Source organism: Jatropha curcas, chromosome 6, assembly GCF_041381405.1.
Source record: "Jatropha curcas cultivar XTBG-Jc1 chromosome 6, XTBG_Jcur_1.0, whole genome shotgun sequence".
Lineage (NCBI taxonomy): Eukaryota > Viridiplantae > Streptophyta > Magnoliopsida > Malpighiales > Euphorbiaceae > Jatropha > Jatropha curcas.
The window spans coordinates 23,615,761-23,643,058 of NC_143156.1; the positions used below are offsets into that span (position 1 = coordinate 23,615,761).

The following is a 27,298-nucleotide window of genomic DNA, read 5'->3' on the forward strand; positions in this document are numbered from 1 at the left end:
CTACAAATTTCAGTTTATATAGATCAAACCATTTAACCAATGAAATCAAATCAAATTAAATTGCAAGAAAGTGATTTGATGCGGTTTGATTTGTCATTTATATTATCAAAATAATTTAATGATATGCACTAATTATAATTAAACACCATAGTAAACTTATATATAATATATAATATATAACATAAAAAAAATTTCCAACTAGCAAAAGGTTTAGAACTAATTAAATAACTATTGGTAAAAAATGAAAAATTAAAGGCAAATAAAGAAAATTAAAAATAAAAAAAAATCATAAACTTTTAAAAGTACTTGTAGACTATAGTGTATATTTTTTTCTAGTTACTTTTATCTTGTAGAGTTATTTTTTCTTTCTAGAGGCGGTTAGGGTTGTTAAATATTATGTAGCATTAATTTATTTTGTTGGGTTGGTGCAAGTTGTCTTGCTAAAATAAACTATTGATTTAGGATTTGTTATTAAGGTGGTTTAATTTAATTTTAAATGGTTTAATTAAATAACAATCAAATCAAATTGTTTTGGAAGCAGTTAATCAAATTGTAAACAAAATCAAACCATTTAACTAGCGTTAAAATATAATGATCAGAGCTATACAAAGCTAATTTTTTTTTTTTTTTTTAGTATTAGGGTTTTTTTTTTTAATATCAGAGAAGGGAAATTCGAACCTAGATCTATAATCACGTCGTATATACACTTACCACTAGACTATGCGTGTACAATATTTTCTTTTTCTCAAAACCTCACAACAAAAAAAATGCTCAAAGACTATTTGGCAACAAATGCATAAATCAAAGATAATGTTTTAGTCTATTCTTCAAAATACAATTATAGAAATATCAGGGAGGAAATAACAATTTTTCCTTTAATACATTTACTAAGGAATGAATACAACTGTTTGCAATATCATCTTTTAATGGAAAACTTATGATTACGTCTTTATATATATTGAACTAAATTATTTTATTCTAATTTTTTAGAAATATTTTTCGAAGTCTATATATTTTCATTCCATCTAATTTTCACTCATTTCATCCAATATAATATATTTTCCTGTTGAGTGATTACAAAATAATTTAAATAGCCTCAACATTTTCATCTCAAATTTTTTTTCTTCATTTAATAACCTTAATTCTGTCTCTCTCTCTCTAAGATTCTTTCTTTGTGTAAACCCAAACCTATCGCTCAACCTTTTCTCAAGCTCAACAACAAAATCCTTTTCTCTTTGTGGTTTTTAAAGAGAGGGGTTGATACCCTATGAGTTTCTTTGTTTTGGTTATTAAAGATAAGAGACTACTCTTCGTAAAGATGTCAAAATCCACACAAGAAGTTGGAAAGGCTTATTTTCACTCTGATATTCCTCATCTTAGGTATAATTACTTTATTGTCCCAAAACTTTAGTTTGTCACTTAAAACGCTCTAAACTTCGAATAATACTAAACTCTCTTTAACCATAATCCTATGATTAGGGATGGAAGTAAGGCAAGTATCCATGAATTTTAAAATATCCGAATCTATGTCCATTTAAAATTTTATTATCCAAACCCGTTTAAATATCTATTTAACTACCAATATTTAAAACCGTTTAAATTTTTAATACCCATAATCGTTCAAAACCTGTTTAAAGTACCCTTATATGGATAGGGTACCCGCGAATCTAAAACTATTCAAATCCACACTTATTTAAAATACAATTTTCACTATTAGTGCATAGGATACCTGCAAGTATCTATTGTTAAATCCGTATAATATAGCGGATAACGAGTAGCGGAAGACCTATAACCATAGCCTACCGAATGACTATGAAATTACGTTTATACTTTCACATATTAGGGATAACGTAGTAATTTCATTATTCGTATGTCTTAAACTCATTTATAACTACTTATATCTTTTTTAAGCGGAATAGATATTTTAAAATACACACACCGCTCCATCGCTACCTGTGACAAAAAAACCGAAAAGTTAACGTGACAAAAATAAATTAATTTATAATTTTTTAATTAGATGCAATTTTATCTCAATACCCAAATGCAATTCTCTCCCCTCCAAATTAGACTTTTTATCTTCTTTCTAATTTGCTTCTTGATGTTTCCCTCCAAAAGAAAATATGAAAAATGAAGGTGATACAAGGTTTTTTTTGGTTCAAGTGCTTAATATACTAACAAAAAAATTAAGGGTTACAAAGTTTTTTACGTAATTTATGCTAATAAATTCTTTAATGTAAAAACTTAGGAAAATATGTTTAGTTCTTGTTCTTATTTGTTTAATAGAAAAAGATAAAAGAGTACCTTTTGGATTATTTCATTCCTTTTTTACCCTCTTTTTTTTATTTAACAAATGAAATTTTAAAATAAAATTAGACCAAAGGACTAAGAGCTAGGACGAAATGAAAATATGGGAGAATAGTTGTATTTCAACACATAAATGGGATAGAGCAGTAGCATTTCAACACATAAATGGTATACATAAAAGAGACGTAATCATAATTTTCCTTCTATGGGCCCAAAGCTCAGATAAATCCATCAGAACAAACAAGCCCTTCGTTAAGGATGATAATCCATTCCGTTAGCCGAGATAATCACAACCTTTGAATGTTCGGTACTAATATTTGTTATCATCCAAAAGCACACATTTTGAAATTCCAGATTACAAGCACACTCCATAAACAAATAAAAAATTCTCACTCATTGATAGCATACTCATTCATAGTTTAGACATCATCATAACTTATCAAGAATGAGTATGCTATCACCAAGGCATTCTTGAAGTCTTGAAAAAGAATAGAAGCTGTAGCACTAACATTCAAAGGAGTCCAATCTATTTGTTACCAAAGAAATTTGTTCCTAGCATCCCACACACTCCATGCGACATAAGAGATAAAAGCTGTAACACCCTTCGCCCAGTCCCATGAGACCCGATGACGGATGCCACATTCAGTGCCGGAGACATCGTCTTAATTTAACATACAAATCATAAAATTAGATTATGAATCAGAAGTAATTGAGTATTCACAAGTTTAGCGAGTAATATGTTTTTTTTTTTATTAGATAATAATTTCATTTCGTTTTCATCTTTTTTTTTTTGTCAAATCAATCCTCAAACATACAAATAACCTCATCACACATGATTCATACATACATTTATCCAAATAAACCTATGATTCAAGGCATAGGAAATTTCCAGCATTAAAATAACCTTGACCTTTGCTGGGTTTTTAAGACATAACTTGAGTTATGGGTCTCCAAATTGAATGAAATCAGATTCATTAGAAAGCTAAGGCAAAATGCTACAAATATTATGAAGGGACCACAGCCCAGATCAATCGGTAAGATAGCAAACAAAAGCTAGGAACACAGACCAACAGATCAGACCTGATTCAGCAGAACAAAGTCCAATATTTATTGAATTCCTACTTCACCAAACACTCAAATTAAACCAATCCAAAACCAGGGAAGTCTCAAGACACAGGGCAACAACTCTCATGAAGAACTCAAAACATAATCTTTCCATTATAGTGGTCAAAATGGGCACTCAATTCAAAGATGCATGTGGCCCGGCATAACAGAGTCAGTTTGGGTTTTTCAGCCATAAGTTGTGCTATATATATCCAAATTGGACATAAGAGGATGGGTTGGAAAGCTAAGAAGTAGACCTACAACTTTCATGATGGACTTAGACACAAATAGAGAATAGAAAGGATAAAAAAATTGTCCTGAATCTCACCCAATAACACATTTTCCCAAATTCAGCTTACTTTAACCATGAAAAGAACATGAAAGACATAGATACAAGGTAGAGATTTCTACCACATACTAAATACTCATCAAACATCATCCTAAGAGCATAAACCAACAAAGAATAATAAGAAAACTTAAGGCCTTATTCATCAATAGATTCTGCCACTCTTGGAAGATGAAGAAGAAATGTTTTCCTCATCAATTCAACATATAGGCATGCTTAGAAATCTCCCAAGAACACATTTATACCACCAAAGTTAAATAATCAAATCATTTCATATATAATTCCAAATTTTCACAAAATTGTATAAACTTCACAAAATCAAAAATTTTAACAAAGGAATTGTGTTTATGAACACTAACCTTAAAAATAAGCTTGGATTAAAGTCTCTCAAGCCTTAGCTTTGCCTTACACCTTGGTAGAAGGTTTCCCCAACCTTTGGCTCAAGTAGAGAATCTCCGAATTTCTTGAAATTAGTCACCAAAAACCACTTCTCAACCTTAATTCTCTAGGATTAATTACTTAAATCAGGTTGGATGAGGTGAATTTGGTGGATTTAGCAAGTAGAAGTTGAAGAAAAACAAAGAGAAGAAGGAGAGGAAGTTGGCGTTGAAGAGAAGAAGAAGAAGAGAAAAAGTGGTTGCTCAATTATTGGAGTTGATCTTTATAAAGCAACTAAGGGTGTTTTGGTCTTTTCCCACAATTGGATGGCTAAGATTAAGTCAAACGTAATCTCATCTAATGGCTAAAATATTCTCCAATTCAATTCCTTCAAAATATTATTTATCTCCACAAATTTCTCAAATTACTCCATAAAAATAATTCCTCAAATTTCCTTAATTAATAAAGCATCATACTTCACTATTCACTAATTATCTAAATTCTCCAAAAATATTTATTACTTACTTTCTACCCATAAAAATCATGCATACATACTCCAAAAATATTAAAGAAAATATAAAACATATATAGGAATTTTTCCGGACTAAAATAATACCGACTCCCGGACTGGTAGTACTATTCACAGACCGGTGGTACTATTCATAGACTGGTAAATCACTATCCATTCATAGTTAATTATACTCAATATCTTCCTCGGATCTAAATAAAATATTATCCCCCTCTCTGTAGCACTATTCATGACTCGATAAAATAATATCATTTTAAGATTCAAAAATTTTGGGGCGTTACAAAAGCTAACTTTTCGTTATTGTTTTGCTTCAAGACCTGCAAATAAAGAGTTTTAAAAGAAAAGTTAGTAAAAGCTTCCTCCACCCTACACACCTTCCAAACCTCCAACACCTTTGTGCACAATAATAATGCATGATTAACATCCTCCTCCAAATCACAATAAGGGCATATAGTGTCCACATTCACACCCCGCCTGCTCAATCTCCGTCGAGTAGGCAATAAGTTACGCGAAGCTCTCCAAATGAAATCTCTGACTTTTGGTGCGACATTCAACTTCCAGATACTCCCCCACCCCTCACCTTCTATGCTCTCATCACCCCTTCCAACACCCTCAAGGCAAGATAGTAAGAAGATTTAACGCTAAAATTACCCTTCTTATCATAATGCCAAATCAGCTCATCCCCCAAATCTCTTACATTAAGGGAATATCAAGAATAGTATGGATATCCCTCAAAGAAAAAAGATTAATAATCTTTGCCACATCTCATTTTCTCTCCCCTCCACCAAAAGATCTTTCACCAGGAGATTATTATCAATAAAGAGACTATCATCCTCCACATAAAAGACTCCATCAATGGGTAACCAAGGGTCCTTCACAACAGAAATACGCCTACCATTGCTAACCCTCCACTTAACTCCATATTTCAAGACCATGTTAGAAGACATTATACCCCTCTAGAGAAAAGTAGGGTTATGACCTGTTTGTGCATCAAGCAACCTCCCGTCACAAAAATATTTAGATTTGAAAACTCTATAAAGGAGAGTATTAGGTGAAGTCAAAAGACGCCACCCCTGTTTCGCTAACATAGCCATATTAAAACAATCCCTAAAACCCATTCCCCCATCTTTTTTACTCCTACACATTCGATTCCAAGCTAACCAATGGAGCTTCTTCTCACTACCTTCGAACCCCACCAAAAACTATTCATCATTTTTTCCAACTCAGCACATAGACTCAGAGGTAATTCAAAGATACTCATGCAATAAGCCGGCAATGCTTGAATCACCGACTTAATAAGTATCTCTCTCCCTGCTTTGGAAAGAAATCTGTTAGACCAGCTATTTATATGCTTCCACATTCTTTCTTTTAGGAAACCAAGAACTTGTCTTTTATTCCTACCAATCAGAGAAGGTAAACCCAGGTAAGACCCACCCTCAAAGGGGTTAAAAACACCTAGAATATGGCTGATATCAGCTTTCACAGTCATGCTAGTTTTCGGACTGAACGTAATGCCAGACTTCTGAAAATTAATCGATTGACCAGAAGCACTCTCATATGTAGCTAAGATCCCTTTAACAATAGTGGCTTCAGCATTGGATGCTTTGAAGAAGAAAAGTGAGTCATCTGCAAAAAATAATTAAATATTATGAAACACCCCCTAAAATGACACATTTTAAACAAAATAATTAAATAATTTAACTGTAGATTAAAAAACAAAATAATTTAATAATTTAATTGTAGATTAAAAAGTAGCAATGCAATAATAATTGCGGTCAAATCTTAAGTATTTTCTAGTACTTATCTTTTGTATTAACCATGACTTCAAATTGAATAATACTGAATTGTCTCCCTTGAAGACTGGTATATAACTAGTCATGTATGTGAGCGATGTGCGGACTATATAATTTATATTTTTTAAAATTGAATTGAATCTAATTTTCAAGAAAATTATTGTGATTTATAATTATTTTACTTTAATTTAAATAATTTACTTATTTATTTTTAATTAAAAAATAAAAAGTAAACTTATAAGTTTTTATATGAAATTCTCAAGTAATAGACTGAAACATTAATTAGCATAATTAATTATTGTAAGTAAATTATTGTAATTCAAGTGATATAGTTAATTAATTATTTTTCACTTTAAAATTCTCATATATTCAAATTAGATGAGATATAAGAATATTTAATTTTAATGAAATAAAATTTTAGTGAATTGAAATTAAAATTTTAATTCTACTTGTTAATGTAACTGTATTATTTAATTCATTTTTATTAATTATGACTCCCCTGGCTCATATGTCTTCTGCTCGACAGTCTCCTCTTCTCATTATTTAAGATTTAGATGTTCCAATTATCTCTTCTCCACAGGTATGCTCTCTATCGAACCTGTCCCGTGTTGCACCTGCAGATGACTCCTCTTCTAATTTTATTTGTTCGTTATTACTGCAATTGAGGATCCATTACCTAAGATTTACGTCCCCCCCCCCCCTTTTTTTGAGTGATCTACCTTCTTCTTCTCAAATGCAGGCTTGGATGAAAGCCATGAGACATCTCCTCTGCTACTTCATAGCACCAGTAGATGTAGCACTTGTTTCAAGATATGAACCTCAATTGACCCCTTTACACGTTTATGAAAGAAACGGCCAATAGGTCTGTTTACTTTATTCATGATTGCTGTCGAATCAGCTATGTCACCTGCCTATAATTGTTGCATTGCTTGCTATAGTTGACGTTTCTTAATGGGGTTGTGGTATCATCCCCACTGTCATCGCTGATGATCCTTCATTTTCCACTTGGTGGGATAGTACTCCTTCAGGTAACGGCTACTGGCATTTCTCTTGTGCGGCTCTCCTATATTGCTTGATAGCCAATAAGCATTTCCTCTAAACCCTTATGGCCATAAAAATGTATGATCTTTTGTTTCATCTCAGGTTTCAACATGCTGCTAATATATGATATTCTTGAATTCCCAGGGGTACTGTGGTTTACTTCCTCTAAAAGATCTTGGACTTCCATAAAAGCATCATCTAGCTTAAGAAATGTTAATTCTTCCTCGAAGATCACTTCAGCACCATCAACCTTCAGGTACTCATCTGCAGCTAACTTGTCAAAAAGTTGCTGTAAATAAATTAAGTAGTTGCAACTGCTGCCATCTCCTTATTAGTATATGACTCAATAGTCATGGAGCTCTGAGATATTAGTCTCCCACTTCGGCTTTTTATAAGGCACGATGGCTAATGATGGCGTTGAACCAACTCTAGAGGTCATTACAGTTGATGAGTTATCAGAAGATGTGCTAGGATCCTCTGAATCTTCACTAATTACACACTTTAGTTGTTTTATGGGCCTAGCTCCCTCTGAAAATTTCTGCTGCCAATATTGTTGCGACTCTTTAGGTGTCTTCAAGGACTTCGAATGAACCTGCAGCTTCTTCAATTGATCAATGATACTCCTCAGATCTACTTTAACAGCGTTGATAGATGCTAGGAAAGGATTCTCATCAATCAACATCTACTCTTTGTCAGGGAACCTTAACACTTCTCTGTTAATGCAATCTTGTATAGCATTCTTGAAACTCCAATAAATATTAGTATTATGGTTCCAGAAATCATGGTACTTACAGTATTGCTTACCCTTCATCTCTTCTTTTGTCGGTAGCTTGTGACTAGATGGAAGAGATGTAAACTTTTCCTTCATCAAGAAATCAAATATCTCCTCTGTCTTAGAAACATCAAATGTGAATTGAGTCTTCGAACTGAATTTCTTCTTCTGAGGAGCTGTCTTTATTGGAGCTCCAATGTTTGGACACACAAAGGAACCTGAATTCACCAAGTCAGCCACAATTATTTCCTGATGAAGCTCATGATAGTGAGTTTCTGGTGAGTTCATTTCATTTGTGATTCTTCTTTCAGCAGCTCTTCATATTATGCTACCTTAGCTGCCAGCTTATAGAAATCTCTAACTCCATCCCTTGGAATTTCTTCCTCAGCTTGAAATCCAAGCCTCTTTGAGCTATCTCGATAAACTCGTCTTCAGGTAAGAATGCCTTACACCTGTTCCTCAGCTTCTTAAACCTTACAATAAATGAGTCAATTGTATCTCCACTTCTTTGTGTCAGCCTGGATAACTCGGCCACACTTATCCAGGCCATACAAACCTTTGGCTCAGCCCTAAAGAACTGGGTATGGAAGAGACGCTCCATCTCATACCATTAATTGTTAGAGTTCCTCGGAAGTGTCGGATACAGGTGAAAGTTGTACCTATCAAGGAGTTAGGAAATATCACAACTTATAATTATCAAATTCTCCAAATTGGTGAGTTTGCCATGGATGCTGAATCTAGCTATATGCTCCATGGTCGATTATCCATCTTTTTCCAAAGAATAATGTGAAGTCTGGAATTCTGTACTCCCTAGTGTAAGGGTTTTCTTTGTCAATTGTTTCTGAATAAGGCTTCACAAACTCTCGGTGGCCAACCTACCTAAGGCCAAGCCCATACAACTCCTGCATAGCATCCCATAAAACATCCATGGTGATTTGAGGAATCTGAGGAACATGATTAGTTATCGCTTGAGAAACCATAGTGATACCAGTGTATGAATTCTGGGGAGCTACATTCAAGGCAACCCCTCTAGTTCCTTGGCTTCCTCCTGTGTTTGTCAACGACTAAGGAGCATGAGAAGCCTCAGCCTCATAGACATTTGGGTTAGTCATAGTACTAGTGATCCCAAAAACAATGACAGGATTCATTGTAGGCCTACCAGTGGGGTGACCTTTGATGGGTGGTGCACTAGCTCCTCTCTCTGATATGGTGGTTCATAACCTCTCTTCAGTAAGAGCACGACCACTGTCAGTGCCCACTGAGGGATTTCGAGGTGGTTGCCCCCCCGAGTTCTTTGGCACACTTGGATGAAGATTCATTCTCCTCCTTAACAAAAGACTTGCTAGTAGGAGATCGATTGACAGGTGAGTCCACAACATCAATCTTCCTTCCGGTGACCTTCTCCATGAAGATTTTCATGGTTTGCAACAATTTAGCTATCATCTCACTATTATTCCTCTGTGCTTCCAGCATTGCCTTCACATTAGAAGAACTAAAATTAATGACAACATCATCAGAAGCAGAATGTGTTTTACCTGAGCGTTTATTAAGATTGTCAGAGGTAAGTGCAGCTTCTGGGGGATTTTGAGTAGAAAAGTTGATTTCTCCTTCCTTATGAGGAGATGCTCCTTTTTCAGGGCTTCTAAGGGCCACTCTCATAGGTCCTCCATCCGAATCCAGAGAGCCAGTAATAGTTTCTTTTTCAACAACAAAACGAGTTTTTCGAGTCATGATGTTCTCTCGAAAATCAGGTGAAACATAAAATGTACAAAAGTGGTCCCACTGAGCGTGCCATTAAAGATTAGTTACAGACATAATCATTCATAAGGCCAAAGCTTGGAATGGATGAAGGCAAACTAATCTGAGTGAGGAAGAGGAACCAATCTGACTTCTGATGAATAGTGAGAGGAAATGAAAGGATTCAAAGGAAATCAAAATGGAGGTATAGATTAGGGCATTAAACATTCATTTATTTCTAAAATTTGTTAAACATACTTTTCTTATCAAACTTAATTCCGGAAGATCACAAATTGAAGTCATAAATCATAATGAAGTTGTTGTAAAGCTTCTACCACTTGTTTCATGCTTGGCCTAAGTCTTGCTTCAATCGACAGGCGTTGAACTGCAATATCTATATCTTGAAGTGCTCCAATCAATGCATATTTACCTTCAATACATCGATCAAATTCCTAGCTGCTGCTTTTAATTCACTAAAGCAAAATATCTTCAAAGTGGTTGACTTCAGGATTATGCCCTCTATTGTAAAAGAGCCAAGGTATCCAAGGGAAATTTTTGATAATCTTCATTAATGTCATGTGTAAAATATATATACAAGTACAAGAGTGAAATACCTATAAAAGAGGATATACAACAGATTATAAAATACAAAATCAAATCCTATAACGGATTGCAGAAGACTTGGACTTATTCAAGATATGTGTTTATCACCTCCCCGCAAACTGAAGGAGGGAACCACCTTTAGTTTGAATCTGAGATCAAGGAACCTGGTCTTAGACAGAGGTTTAGTAAGCAAGTCTGCGATTTGATCTGCCGTAGAAATATAAGAGACGTGAAGATGCTTCTTCCTAACTTGATCCCGAACAAAGTGGAAATCAAGTTCAAGATGTTTAGACTGAGAATGGAATACTGGGTTGGCAGCCAAGTATGTAGCGGAAGCATTGTCACACCAAATTCGAGGAGTGGCTGAGTGCGTCTGTTTGAGCTCTTTCAGAAGACCATGTAGCCAATACAACTCAGACGCTGTAGTTGCAAGAGCGCGGTACTCAGAATCTGTACTTGAACACGCAACAGTGTTCTGCTTTTTGGAGCACCAGGAGACCAGATTACCACCATGAAATACTGCATAAGCAGTAGTACTTTTACGATCAATTTGATCGCCACCCCAGTCCGCATCGCTATACGCCACTAAATTACCATTAGACGATGGACGAATCAATAAACCATGAGAAATTGTTCCACATAAATAACGTAGAATGCGTTTAACTGCCTGCTATTGGGATACCGACGGAGAATGCATAAACTGCGACATTTTGTTAACTGCCATAGTGATGTCAGGTCTAGTCAAAGCTAGATACTGCAGCATGCCCACTATTTGCCGATATAAAGTTGGATTCTCAAAGGAATTGCCATAATCCTGATATAGAGCAAGCTGCGGTGTAGCAGGAGTAGACACAGCTGCTGCTTCATGCATGTTGGCCTTACGTAAAAGATCTTGTATATACTTTGATTGAGATAAATGTAGACCAGCATTTGTGAATGTTGCCTCAACCCCTAAAAAATAATGAAGAGCACCAAGGTCTTTGAGTGCAATTTTTGAATCGAGCTAAGTAATTAATCGACGAAGAAGAGTGGCACTTGATCCTGTGATTATTAAGTCGTCAACATACACTAAACAACAGGCAAGAGCAAAGTTAGTGGAATAAACAAATAACGAACTGTTTGCCTTTGAACCACAGAAACCAATTTCTTGTAATGCTTTTGAGAGACAAAAATACCAAGCATGAGGTGCTTGTTTGAGACCGTATAAGGATTTTTTCAAAGCACAAATATAGTCTGATTTTGTTGGATCAACAAATCCCTGTGGTTGTTCCATAAAAACCGGTTCGTCGATTGTACCATGGAGAAAAGCGTTGGAGACATCAAGTTGACGAATGTCCCAACGATGATTAATTGCAATTGATAAAACCAATCGAACAGTGGCTGGTTTAATAACAGGATTGAAAGTTTCAATGTAATCAAGACCGGGGCGTTGATGAAACCCCTTCGCAACCAACCGTGCTTTGTAACGGTCAATAGAACCATCTGACTTAGTTTTGATGCGAAATATCCATTTACAACCGATAATATTAGGTGCTTGTGATCTTGGAACCAAGTCCCACGTGCCATTAGACATTAAGGCATCTACTTCAGCTGACATAGCCTCTCTCCAAACTGAATATTTCGCAGCTTCTGTATAAGAAGATGGTGCAACAGAAGGAACAACGGCCTGGTATAATTTGGGTTTTAAGCTGCCGGTTTTTGACCTCGTGACCATAGGATGCCGACTGGTGCACTCGACTGGTTGAGGTGCAGATGGAACATGGTCAATATTTTGAAGTGGGGAAGGAGCACGGTGTTCAGTTGATGTAGCAATATTGGGCAGTAGACCTGTAGTAACATTAGTAACAACTGGAGTAGAAGCAGTAGTAGGTAATATTTCTGAAGTTGAAGCTATGGTCAATTTGTGCAGTGGAGATATTAGTGGAAAAGCAGGTGGTGAACCAAGGATTGAGGAGCTACCATCACTTTGCTTGAACAGAAAATCATGCTCATCAAATAAAACGTGACGTGAATAGAAAATTTTATTAGTGGCTAATTAAAGACATTTGTAACCTTTGTGGAGCAGACTATAACCAAGAAATACGCATTTTGTAGAGCGAGGTTCAAGTTTATTTTTAGTGTACGGTTTAAGCCAAGGATAACAAGAACACCCAAAAACTCTAAGAAAATTATAATCAGGCATACGACCAAACACTTTATGATAAGGAGACATATGATTAAGATTTGGAGTGGGGAAGCGATTAATTGTGTAAACAGCAGTGGCAAAAGCATGATCCCAGTATTTTGGTGGTAAAGAGGCATGAAACAAATAAGCTCTACCAATTTCAGTAATGTGTCTGTGTTTTCTTTCCGCACAACCATTTTGTTCAGGTGTGTGCGGACAAGAACTTCTTTGTACAATACCATTTTGGGCCAAATAATTTTTAAGAGCTTGGAACTCCCCTCCCCAATCTGATTGAAAATATTTACTAGATTTCCCAAAGAATTTTTCAACAATTAGGCGAAATTCAGTGAAGCAAGAATAGACATCAGATTTTTTGCGAATAAAATAAATCCATGAGTATTTTGTGAAATGGTCAAAAAAGAAAACATAGTAAAGGCATCCATCAGTAGAGGCAATGGGTGCAGGACCCCATAAATCTAAACAGACTAATTCTAAAGGTTCCTTAGCAACAAAAGTGGAATCAAAGAATGGCAATTTATGTGTTTTACTAACACAGCAGGTTTCACATAAAGAATTATTCAATTTATTCGTTGAAGACAAATTATTGGAAGACAAAATCTTTGAAACAGTCCTAGAATAAGCATGGCCGAGCCTAGCATGCCATATAGATAACGAAACTGAATTGCTAGAGGGAGAAACACCAGCAGAAGCCAACACATAGAGCCCATCCTTAACACGTCCCCTGTGAAGAATGTGCTTCGACCGAAGGTCCTTAATCACAAAACAATTGGGGAAAAGTTCAAATGAGACATCATTAGAGATAGTAAACTGACGAACAGAAATCAGATTAGTGTTTGAAGTAGGAACACGTAAGACATTATGTAAAGAAAAAGTATGAGAATTTAGAGATAAAGAAGCAGACCCAGTATGAGAAATAGGCAAGGTTTTACCTTTTGTGAGAGCAACTTCGTCTGTGCCATAGTATTCAGAATGAAGAGCAAGATTATCCAGTTCAGATGTTAAGTGATGGGTCGCTCCACTATCCACAATCCATGATTGAGGAGCTGAATTTGGTGAGGACGAGAAATTGCTTGCAGGTTTGGGATTTTGGCAGTTATACCTTGGACTTGGACAAACATTGGCCGTATGACCTTGGCCACCACAGTTGTAACATACAGGCGTAAAATTATTATTCAAAGAGCTTGTTCCTCGACCAGAATTATTTGAATAACCTCCTCGGCGTCCACCACGACCACGACCTTGTGAGGAACCACTACGATTCACAGGACCATTAGTATAGTAAGTAATGGCAGAAGTGACAGTTTCAGCACTCTGAAGCTGTAACTCTTCAGAAAGCAACAGACCCAACAAATCATCATAAGAAACCGAAGAGAGACGTGCTTCAATGTTACGAGTAAAAGGACGATAGTCCTGACCAAGTCCTCGAAGAATATGATCAATAAGATCATCTTTAGAAATCGCAGCGTCTAGAGCCAACAACTGATCAAAAATCTGTTTAGCACGACTCATGTAAACAGGAATAGAATCAGTTCCTTTCGATAGAGCATGAAGAGAAGTTTTAAGAGTTCGAATTTGAGCTTTTGAACTAGAGGCATATTGTGCTTTCAATCAAGTCCAGGCTTCATTAGCCGTGGCAACACCAACGACCTGAGAGAGAACAGATTCGGATAAAGAACTCAGGATCCAGCCAAGAACAGTTTGATCCTTGAGAACCCATTCAGAATATGCGGGATTAGGAGCATTGTTGATTTGCTTTGGTGGAGGAGAGACAGAACCATCCACATGATGAATAAGCTGTTGGCCATTGAGAAGAGGAATGATTTGAGTTTTCCATAACAAATAATTGATAGAGGTTAATTTTATAGTGACGTGATTCTGAATAGAAGGAATTGAAGATGGAAAAGCAGATGAAGAAGCCATTGGCAGAAGACTTGGACTTATTCAAGATATGTGTTTATCATGTTGGAGGAGTTGAAGGCACTGCAGCAGATGAGATTCTTCTGCTTATCTTGTATCTTGGCCAACATTTGCATGGTTAACCTCTACAAAGCTAAGTAGAATAGCTTGTATCTTGTAAACTTATCCAGATATTTATAAATACCAAAGCATGAAATGAACACATTTGTAAACCGAATACTTAACCAAGCCTTATTGTCACTTAATTTACATGAATACTTAACCAAGCCTTATTGTCACTTAATTTACATATATTACAGCAGTTTATCTGGGTACGGATAACATTATGAATATACTAATTTTTCTATTATTTTGAGAGAGCACTATAGATTTATTGAAAATCTAATATTTGTGTCATGAAAAATTGATATTTACTCAATCCATCAAAAAAAGAAAAAAGTAATAAACTGAACAGCTGATTAAACAGAACCGAACATTAATGGAAAAGTGGATGGAAATTTAAAAAAAAATAAAAGAAAAGAAAAAAATTTCCTCAACAGCCGCTGCTGAGTTCAGAACATACCTTGGAGAAGAGGACCCTTAGCCTCGTTTCCTGAGCTATAGCACAATCCCATTAACACAAAGCACAATTTAGCTGCTCCCTCTTCCCATGAGGCCCAACATTTCAAGATTAAAAAAGAATTATATATTCAAAGACAACTTGATAAAGACAAGCAAAGAATGACGCCATAAACAAAGACAACAATTCTCATGTAAAAACCAAACATGTATACATAGAGGCACTGGTCATTCTTAAAATAATCATAAATCACTTATGAAGTCATTATCCCTTTAATCTCATCCAAGATGAAATTTTCAATTTTCAAATACCTCATAGAAATTTATTCTGACAGCACATTTTAGATCCTTTAGAATCTTCCTCCAGAATTTCGCTGCACTTTCAAGCATAGTTCTTGGCACCACAAATATACTGGAAGCAAAATACTAGAAAATGAAAAAGAAAACAAAAAAAGATACTATAAAAATGGTAAATGAGACCTTTCAAAGTTTATTTACTGACCATTCATAAAGAATGCAGCGTGCAAAAAAACAAGGTAATAAGGACGCTTAACAAAATAACCATCAAAAATTTGAAAGATTTTGCGTTTGTTACTAAGATATGGCATTGCCCATTGAACCAAATTTTGTTCTGTAGATGGTCTAATAGCTGGCCTGCCAGATATTAGTTCGAGCAGAACAACTCCAAAAGTATATACATCACTTTTTGTGCTGAGATAACCTTCAAAAAGAAAGAAATAAAGTGAGGTGAGGATAAAAATAATATTCATATAGAAACACAAGGCCATTTCAATGGATGCACAACAAATAGTTATTAAATTAACTTATTTGTTAATGTTAAAATAAAGGTCAAATAAACTTAAGAGGACTGAAATTTATACACTATTATTAAATATTTACCTATAATGTAAAATATAAGTACGATTGTCTACAAATTAAATATTCGATTCTTGCAAACCCCACAAATCAGATACTGTTATGCTCGAACTCAGCTTAACTTGCTATTTGGCAATTTCAAGCTCGACTCAATTGGAATGAATTAGTTTTAAGTGTTTTGCAAGCCAAGTCCAAAGAGTTCATAAGTAACTTGACTCTTTTATACCTCTAGGTTAATCAAAGAAATGCAAGATTAAGTTTCTTTCAAGACAATTGAATGAGTTGAAAGATACCTGTATCTGCATATTCAGGAGCTAAATAACCATGGGTACCCTTAATACTTGCAACGATATGATTTTCGCCACCCATTGGTCCATCCTTCGCCAACCCAAAATCACAGAGTTTAGCATTATAGTTCTGTCATTTAACAATTTTGTAAAGAAAGTGTTAAATAAGCACCAAAATATTGTAAAATTTTGAGAAGCTAAAAGTTAGACTTTGACATTTCACATACTGAATCAAGCAAGATATTGGATGTCTAAAAGTCTCGATATATCACTTGTGGCTCATCATGAAGAAAGGCTAGGCCCTTGGCAGCATCAAGAGGAATCTTGATACGAAGATTCCAAGAGAGTGATCGAGTGTAATCAAAATCCATAGTTCGAGCAAAATCCCCTGTTCCAACAAATAGATGTTTACAGAAGGTTCAAGGTCGAATTGTCAAAACAAAGTAAAATATCATTCACTCACATCCAAAAAGATGTATATCCAAACTTCCATTAGGCATAAACTCATATACCAAAACTCGTTGTTCATCCTCTAAGCAGTACCCAATCAATTTCACAAGATTTGGATGATATAGCTGCCCCAAAAACTTTATTTCAGCCTATTTTCCAAGAAACATTACAAGACTTAGCAAAAATACAAAAATTTGAAACTGTCACCGATATACTAACATTACCAACGGCAATATCTAAAAAAAATATTCTCTTATGAATATGTGCCCAAAAGAAAATATCAAATAAATCTTTCGCAATTATAACCAGGTCCATGTGAGACATTTTGCAGAAGTAAATGTCAATGCACATTATTTTTGTTAATGATATTTGAAATATTAACTCCCATGTCAGAGGAGAAGCTTAAGCATTAAAAACAGGCACATGAACTAAACAATTGCAAAAGAATGCTTACCAACCATTCTTGTTGACCTTGGCCACCCTTTTGGTTAAGCGCCTTAACAGCAATAGCCATGCCAGTCTCCAGCAAGGCCGCCTTCAGTGAGTGCTTATCAATCCAGCCTTTGAAGACATAACCAAAATTTCCATCACCCAATAAATTAGCTGGATCGAAATTATTTGTAGCTTCTTCCAGTTCATTAAAGCAAAAGCTCTTCAAATCAGGTGAATCTAGGATCTTCCCCTTTATATTATGATTTGAAAGCACTGTGGTGTATGATTTTTCAGGATTTTTTGGGTGTGCCCCTGCATACACCACTATCAAAAAGCTAGTAAAAGTTCATCAAGAAATCTACATTATTGTCATAATTATTTTTATAATGAACCCTCTTAACAATACCAAATTTTCATTATTAGAATGGATTATTTGTGTAACAATCTTACTACCTAATTCTTTGTGATGACCAAATGTCTAATGAAAAAAGAGCAATCATGCTGTGAAATTCTGCAATAAATGTTACTCCATTATTCTACAAAAGCAATTGGATCATAAAATAGCCGGATACAAATATCCAGAGTCAAAGAATTTAAAATTCTTGCTTCTTTTCTTACCCCAAAGCATTTTCCCAGCAGCTGCCAAACAGCCCCAGAAACCAAACAAAAAGACTCAAAAAAAAAAAGAAGGAAAAGAAAAAACAACACTACCAACAACATAGGCAAGACAAAAAAAGGTAATATTTATTTTTCATAATCAAAATCTAATAATTTCATTAAAACTACTTCAAGAAAAGGAAAGGAAAGGCTAAAAAAAAGAGAAGAAAATCTTTCTCTTGCAAAACTGTATAAGCTGAAATATGTTCCAATCTAGGCATACCATTGTGAGGTAGAGTCTTGAATGTATTGGCTGAACTGAAGCACAAACCCATAAAGACAAAGGTGAGAGAGCAAAGAAGGTTGACTTGACTCCGTAAGTAAAGAGAAAGACTAAACTTAAAAGAGCCCCTGGGAATAGGGAGGAAGGCGATATTGGAATTAGGCATGGAAACAGGTTCATTTTGAACCAGAATTAAATCAGAATCGAATCGTATTGTAAATGAATCGAAATTAGATCAGAACCGTCGGTTTTAAAATTTTGAATCAGAACCGGTGATTTAAGAGTCGGTTAAGGTTTATGTGAATATTAAAATCTGAAATTAAATCGGTCTGAAACCGGCAGTTTCGATCCGGTTTGAACTAAAAATTTTCTATTTTTATTTTAAAAATGATAATCACTTCGTCTATTCTATACAACTTTAAAAGTTTCAATAATATTTTACTACATGTTACACCTTACTTAAGATTTTTTTTTTAAAATACCATTTACTTTAAAAGTTAAAATCTAAAAAGTAAAATGGTAAAAAAAAAGAAAAATATTTAGTCTAAACTTATATTGTTTTTATTTTTTTTCCTTTTAAATTGTTTATTAAGTTCAAAATTACATTCTTTGAAGCATTTTTCAAAATTTTCTAATAATTAATAACATTTAGATAAAATAATGTAACAATTTATTTGATTATTTTGTAAAATTAATTAATTTTATTCTTATATGAGTATGAGCATTCTAAAATTTATTTAAAATAAAATTGCCAATATTTTTTAAACTCATATTAATATTTTTGAAAAAAAAATGCAATATAAAAGTCAATATTTTTTTGAAAAAGAAAACATATATCACCGAAAACCATGATTGGAACCGTCGATTCATTAAAACCGCATTGGAATCGATCAGAACTGAAATCGGACGAAACTGACAGTTCAACGGCCGGTTCAAGTTCAATATTTTAAAAATTTTGAATTGGAATCAGAAATAGCAGTTCAATGAACCGGTCATGCCTAATTGGAATGAGAAGGTATACATTTATGAAATAGAAATATTCCTCGATCCTTTATTAAGAATTTATTTGACGAAAATTATTTTTCCTTTTCATTTAATTGGAATGAGAAGGTATACATTAATGAAATAGAAATATTATTCAGTCCTTTATTAAGAATTTATTTGAAAAAAGTTATTTTGCCCTTTTTTTTTACCCTTAACTCGTTAAAATATTAATAAAAATCTTTCATTTAATAAATAATCATAAAAGTTATCATGAGAAAAATAATTATTTACATATATATATTTAGAATTTGCAAACATTTTGGGACATAAAAAAAAGGAATAACAAGCAAACAAAATGGAACAGGGAGAGTATAAAAGTTCATTAAAAATGAGGGTAACTTTGATTTTTTAAAACATGTTAAGATAATACTCCCTCCATCCCAAAAAGATAGTCCATCTTTCTTTTTTTGTTTGTCCCAAAACATAGTCCGCTTTCTTTTTTGCATTATAATTAACCTTAAATTATCTACTATACCCTTATTAAATTTTATCTTATTTTCAATACTCTTATTAATTCTTATTCATTATTCAAATATAACAATTACTCATGTGTTATCATAGGAAAGTTATATGATTAAATTTGTCCTTTAATCATATTTATTAATTTGTGTGAAAATATAAAGTGGACCATCTTGTTGGGACGGAGGGAGTATAATCTTTTATTTGGTTAAAAAGTAGATTTAAATTAAATAAATAATCATAAGTAAAGGAGACATTACTCAATACTCACGACTTTTGACTTATTTTAAGTTCTAATGACAAAAAAAAAAAAAAAAAAAAAAAAAAAAAAAAAAACCCTAAATTTTGACCTTTTTTATCGATCCTAGTCAATTCTTTTAATTTTATCAATCAATACCGCATACTTAGTTTTTTTGTATTAATTCTAGCTTCCGTTTTTTTTTTCATCAATTTCATGCTAATGTGGCAGTTCTCTTAAAAGTGGGCCCTACAACATCCAATGTTAGCGCCAAGTCATATATCCATGTATAATAAAAAAAAGTCTGAACTTTAACGTTTTGATCAAATTTGGCCAGTTCTTTTAATTTTATCAATTAATACCGCGTATTAATTAATCACTATCAAATGATTTTGTGATAATAATTATGTATTTGAACCATTCAACTCTATAACAATTATTTTTAATACTATTTTTGATATTTTATAGTCGTTTAATGAAAAAAAGTAACATTTGAATTTTACAATGTAACATAATTATATGCGAATTGCATAGTACTATTTCTATTCCATGATACTTATTATATTTGAGAAAATAGTTTGTTTTAAAATACTTATCACATTTGTGGTTTCAAGGAGTAATAAATATTTTTTTCCATGTTTACCCTTTCTATATAACTAATAATTATTACTTTAATTTAATGATTTTCTTAGAGAATTAATATTAAATTAAGGGTAATATTGTCAATTTACTCAATAATTTATTGTAACTTAGACAAATATAATAATTTTTATTAAGAAACGTGAAATTCGAAATATGACAAGTATTATGGAACAAAGATAATATATTTTTCTATAGATATTAATAAAATTAAAATAATTGAATTTATAAATCTAATAGCACTTCAAAAGGAGCCGTACACGAATTATCTCACATTAGTGGTATATAAGAGAATTGATGTATATATTTTTTTTTTCTCACTTTCACAATTTTAATTACTTAAATACAAAACCTTTAGATCAGAAGTGGTTTTACCGATTACACCGAATCCGTCCTTATAATAATATTCAAAACTAACTAGAAAATTTAATTAGGAACGGTAGTACTATTATTTTACCATCAATATAGTAGATTTTTTTATAAAAAAATATCAATTGTTAATATTGGATTTTAAGATATTTATTTATTAATAAACTATTTAATTAAATAAATATCAATATAACAAAATCATTTGATAGAGATTAATTAGTGGACGGTATTGATTGATAAAATTAAAAAAACTGATCATATTTAATAAAAACGTTAAAGTTCAAGCTTTTCTTTAAAATATGTGGATATATGATTTGGCGCTGACATTGAATATTGTAGGGCCTACTTTTGAGAGATAACTGCCACATTAGCATGAAATTAACAGAAGACAAACGGAGGTTAAAATTGATATAGAAAACTAAGTACGCGGTATTGATTGATAAAATTAAAAGAACTAGCTAGAATTGATAAAAAGGTTAAAGTTCAGGCTTTTTTTTTTTTTTTTTGTCGTTAGCCTTATTTTAAGTAGATTTTTTTTTAACTTACAATCTAAATCAAACACAATTCTACTCGTAACTTTCTATTTAAAATTAGGTTTCACTTATTTAAAAGTCAAACCAAACACCCTCTTAGTATAGTTTTGGCATGCAATTAGGAGTATGATTATGTAAATTGTTAAAATTAAATATTATTAACAAAATTCTTGAATGAGGTTTATCAAGGAATTTATATAAGTTTAATTAAATTAAATAGTTAAGTATTAATTAAATGATAATTAGTTATTTGGATAATTATTCCTTTTTTTTTCTTTTCCAGCATGCTTTTTGTTTTATCTCTTCATTACAGCAATTCAATACTTAATGTATCAATTTATTTTTTTCCTTGGGGAGATATTGATGTATAAAAAGTGGGTTTAATTTCATCCGAGGTCCCTCAACTGTAGGTACTATTACAGTACGATCCCTTGAATTCAATTTATAACAATAAAATCCACCAATTTTGATTTGTGTAACAAGAAAATCCCTTTTACTTGATTTCCGGTGAAAACACACCGAAAAGCTGAATGACGCGCTAGCTTAGCTATTAATTTGATTGTTAATGCCACATAAACCTTGAAAACTGTAAACCATCAAAGCTAAATTTTTCTCTTTTCTACCCCAATTGTTTCACCAAAAAACTAAAACAGTACTGAATAATGTCATAGCTAGTAAGCTCAAGAAAGGGGGAAAAAGGTGGAGAGTTTATGGAATTTGTTTATGGGCTAGTGGTCTAATGGAAGAGGGCACTCGGTTTCCCTCTTAAGATACTGATGCTTCCTCGGTTCCTCTATTCAACTTTTTCTTTGTTTTCTTTCAAACTCAAAATCAAAACAGCCAAATGTTCTTGTTCCTCTGCGTGATTGAATTTATCAAAACACAATAACTACTTTTCATTTTGAAATCTTCAATCAAGAGTACACTGGCAAACAAAACAAAATAATATAATATAATTTCATAAGTAGAATTGGCTTCGCTTCTCCTGTCGCGAGAAGGCGAGGTGGCGCCCGTCTGGATCTGATCTTGCCCTAAGTAACGATGTTGATCCTTGATCCGAGTATAGAATAAGTTTCGATTTGGTGAGCATAAGAAGACGCATCCGAAGAGGCTGAATCTGAAACATACGCTTAAACAGAAATTTTGGGAGTATTCTTTCACCTTCAATGGATTGTTTTCCATTTTATCGGCAGTATAAGTAGAAGTTCAGTGACTACTTTTGTTAATGTCCGGTTACCATATTTATAGGAAACGAGTTTTGGTGAGTGAACTATGGAGATGAAGAAGCAAAGAGTTTCAAAGTGGACTCTTGCTAAGCGTGAGAGGTCGAATAGGAGAGAAGAGAGTCCCTTGGGAATAAGGTAGTTTTTTAGTAAAACAATGTGGGCAAGAAAGAGAAAAACTTTGATTCACAGTTTTGAAGGCTTATGTGGCATTAAAAATGAAATTAATAGCTAAGTTGGCATGCCACATTAGTTTTCCGGTGTGTTCTCACCCTAAATCAAGTAAAAATGATTTATTCGTTACACAAATTGGAATTAAAGGAGTTTACTGTTACAAATTGAATTTGATGGATGGCGCTGTAATAGTGCCTACAGTTAAGGGGCCTCGTGTGAAATTAAGCCATAAAAAGTGTTAGCTAACTTCAATTTATGGATTTAGATTGTTGATTAGTGATAGTAACTGAGTGCTATTGATTTGGGTTTTCAATATTATCAAATTGGGAAGTGGAATTCGGAAGTTGCAAAGAAAGAAATTAATGCTTGATCCATGGCTTATTTGAGATTTGTCACTTGTAATAAGAGCAAAACATTGTTTTCTTTTATTTTATTTTTATTAATGTTGTTAAATTTCAATTACACTAGAAATAAAATAATACAGGCCATTTTACGGGAGGGTGCCAAAAAAAATCAATTTTAGTGTAAAAAAATTTTGCAAAAAAAAAAAAAAATTTAATTCCAAAATATTTGGGAATGGAGGGTCAGACCATTCCATATCATCCGAATTACACCCCTGATTTTTTTTTTTTTTTCCCTCTCTCTCTCTCTTTTCTGCAGCATTTGTTGAGCTGCACTACCTTGGACTCTTGCCATACAAGACTAACTGAAGTACCATAAAGAACTACAATTGTTTTAAGGGAAAATTATTATTTAGTCCCTCAGTTTTTACATAATTATCCAATTAATCTCAAGTTTTACACAAATATCTAATTAGTCCTTCAGGTTTAACTTCATCTAATTAAAAGATCCTTTCGTCTGAAAAATTGATTTTTTTCCGTTAATTATAGACTAAAAGACTAAAACACCCCTCCCTAGCTGACGTGGACCATACTTATTCATTGATTCATTGTCCAATATCTCATTAAGAAAATTCCCACCAGTTGACTTATAAATTTATAAAATATAAATTTTATATCATAATAATTACGGATTTAAAACTTAAAAAAAATTAAAATTAATATTTCCTATTCTTGGTAAATTTATAAATTTATAAAATATAAATTTTATATCATAATAATTACGGATTTAAAACTTAAAAAAAATTAAAATTAATATTTCCTATTCTTGGTAAAGAATTGTCATTTCTTAAGTGACAACCGAAGATATTCACCTAACCACAACTTATAATGGAAGCTGCCAATGGCATTTGCTTCACGTACGAAACAAAAATCCAAAGAAAAGAAATTCACCTTATCATCACAATTTACAACTGAATGGATACAAATTGATACTCCAATAATAAAAAAGACTGCAAAGGTAAAATAATAAACCATACGAGTCCTTCTATTTGGGGCAAACAGCAAGTGAAAGTAGGCTGGCAAGCCCAGAGACAACCCCAGCACCACCACTCTCTGCAGCAGCACCAACTCCTTCAACCTCAGCACCACCACCAGCAACAGCAGATGCAGAACAGAAACAGAGGAGTTTGCTGCGAACATGGAAGATGCGCGCATCCACTAGCCCAGAGACAACCCCAGCACCACCACTCTCTGCAGCAGCACCAACTCCTTCAACCTCAGCACCACCACCAGCAACAGCAGATGCAGAACAGAAACAGAGGAGTTTGCTGCGAGCATGGAAGATGCGCGCATCCACTAGCTCTACCTCAGTCTGCTTGGCCTTCTCTTCAAAAGCAGAACCACCATCAACAACAACAGCAACAATCCGGTACTAATTCCGGCATGAGAGCAGTTTTTCTTGGTGGATCTGGTGTTAAAAAAGAATGTGCAGGGACTGGTGTTTTCTTGCCTCGCAGATACGGAAACCCAACTGAGTCGAAGAAAAAATCTGGTCCACGTCGTCATCTGATGGGCGTTTTAGTCTTTTAGTCTATAATTAAAGGAAAAAAATCAACTTTTCAGACCGAAGGACCTTTTAATTAGACGGAGTTAAACCTGAGGGATTAGTTAGATATTTGTGCAAAACTTGGGATTAATTGGATAATTATGTAAAAACTGAGGGACTAAATAATAATTTTCTCTTGTTTTAATACTGCTATAAGTGAACTTATATTGATATGTGATATATATTAATTACATATATACCTTGCATTTACAATAATGTTTCTCTATCATTTCACCTTGGCATACATCCTCGTGGTGATGATGATGATGGTGATGATGAACTATCTGAAATTGCAACACCATGAAATAGATCAGATAGGTAGTTGTCCAAATCATCTGGACAAAACCTTATCAACATTTCCAAATTCTTTTGTCCATCCAGTAACACCAAATAATTGTCATAAAATTCTCTATAAGCTGGTACAAGTTTCTTTGCTATTGATACCTTCAATTCATCTCTTAACTTCCCATCTGATACAATCCATGACGTTTGTTTTTTATATTCTTCTTCAAAAGCTGCATTGAACCTTCGAAAACATTCCTTCGCTGCTGCAGGTTGTAAATCTGGGAAATTTTTGTCTGGTAGAGATAAGAAGACTTTAGTCCAAGCCATTGTTTCATAGTTGGACGCATATTTTCTAACTTTCTTGGCATGTTTCAAAACCCAATCCTCACCTAGAAGGTTTCTAAGGCGAGTTGTGGTCACCATTTGGATAATGAATTGAAGATTGTTTGCCATGAACAGATATGATAAAGACACATCTTTATATGCTTCTGCTTTGCGATCAAGCTTGCATAGAAGAACTAGTATGAGCCGAGCCAGGCAAACTGAGACAGCTGGTGTAGAACCATCATCAGACATTGGAGGACTCTCAAAATAAGATTCAGGCAATGATGCATGATTCCCTGTTGGGAAAGAATCTGCAAAAATATCAGATAGAGTCGTTCTATGATCTGTAAGTGAAGAAATGTAGTTCATTGCAGTTCGAGTCAACGTGTGAATCCCACCACCAACAGCTAGAGTTTTTGATGAGTCCTTTTGAATCGTTGATTCAAAATCAGATAGAATAGCACAGACTGAGTCGCGGAGCCTGAGCAGTGATGAAATGGCTTGTAATCTAATTGCTGAAGTTGATTCAGAGTCGAATGTTGATTCAATTTCTGCCCAAAGACTAGAGAGTCCTTCATGGAGTTCCATTAATGGGAAAATTCTTTCTGGTGATTTCTTGCACATGGAAATGAGTTCAGGAAATCTGAATAAATTTGTTGCACTTTCTTCAGTAATCTCAGTGAAGCATGATTCTCTAATCGTCTGAGATGCAGAAAAAACGTAATAGCAGAGAGATTTTTCTGCAGTAAATAATGTTTTCACTGCAATTTTTACTGCATTGAGCCAGTTCTTTATCAGATATTCAAGAGCTTCCCAATTCATTTTTCGAATTTGAGAAATCCTGAACCTTTCAACTCCAAGCAGGTATAGTCCTTCATCTACTATCGATTTTCTGATTAATTTGTACACTTTGACGCACTCTTTACTGTACCCAGAACTTATCATACAATCGACTACTGACTTCAGATCAGACATCGTAGTGATCTCTTCTTCAGAACCTTTCTCTTCTTTGCTTTCAAGATTGCTCCAGCCATCTGAGGATAGACCTGAAACAGACTCAGGGTCAAGTTGATCACGCTGCAATGAGAGTATCAGATACAATTCTTTTTCAAGTCTTTTCATGGCAATTATCATAAGGTTTTGAGCAAGTACAAGCTTATTAGAGGCTGAATGTTCTGATACTAAAAAGTGCATTGCTTGGCGAAGACGTTTGACACTTTTTAAGAATTCTCTTGCTTCGTCTCTGTGTTGGAAGAGGGAGGTTGATGAGGAGTTTGGATCCCATTTTCTGATGATTAACTCTGCATTTTCAATGTTCTCTTCCATCATGGACTTAGTGAATTTGTATACAGTAGGTGAAGGAATAGAAGAGCTTGGAAACGAATTAGAAGATGAAAGAATTTTGGAGGATGAGAAGAAGAGAGTTGACATCCGTTTTTTCGCCATAAATGTGTTGATATTACTCCTGGGAGTCTCTGTTAGACGCATTTGCTTTTATTTTGGAGTGTTCATTCTGAAGAGAGGAAGACAGGGAGTGATTATATTATATAGAGAAGGGACATTACTGAGTGTCGATTTGGGGAAGGTGGATTTGCTTTAAGCACTACTAGACCAAGATTCATTGACTTGCTCAGTTGGTGCATATCTGTCTAGAAGAAAGGGATTGTTTACATGGTACGTAGACTTTGTTTTTCTATTTATTTTTGTCAATTTTATTATATTATGATGAAGATGATATTCAAAGGATTAGTGCAGACTGCAGAGAGGGAAATTTACTTGATATGCTTACCTACCCCATTTCAACTATGAAATTTCTGACATGTTTCTTGAACACATATATTTATTTTCTATTTAATATATAAATCTATCGC

At 33.8% G+C, this 27,298-nt stretch overlaps 1 protein-coding gene and 1 pseudogene across 2 annotated transcripts; both read right to left on the minus strand.

Moving 5' to 3' along the window:
- Positions 1-2,552: 2,552 nt before the first annotated feature.
- LOC105635608 (putative serine/threonine-protein kinase PBL9) lies at positions 2,553-18,319 on the minus strand (annotated as a pseudogene). Its single transcript, XR_016321393.1, has 7 exons — positions 18,193-18,319; positions 17,335-17,624; positions 16,894-17,029; positions 16,658-16,818; positions 16,437-16,560; positions 15,272-15,988; positions 2,553-6,287 (listed from the first exon to the last, which is right to left on the minus strand). The product of XR_016321393.1 is annotated as a putative serine/threonine-protein kinase PBL9 (transcript).
- Positions 18,320-24,879: 6,560 nt separating this feature from the next.
- On the minus strand, positions 24,880-27,250 carry EXO70H2 (exocyst subunit exo70 family protein H2). Its single transcript, XM_089722424.1, has one exon. It carries the CDS (start codon positions 26,913-26,915, stop codon positions 25,050-25,052), a length of 1,866 nt encoding a protein of 621 aa, XP_089578550.1. The 5' UTR covers positions 26,916-27,250; the 3' UTR covers positions 24,880-25,049.
- Positions 27,251-27,298: the final 48 nt, after the last annotated feature.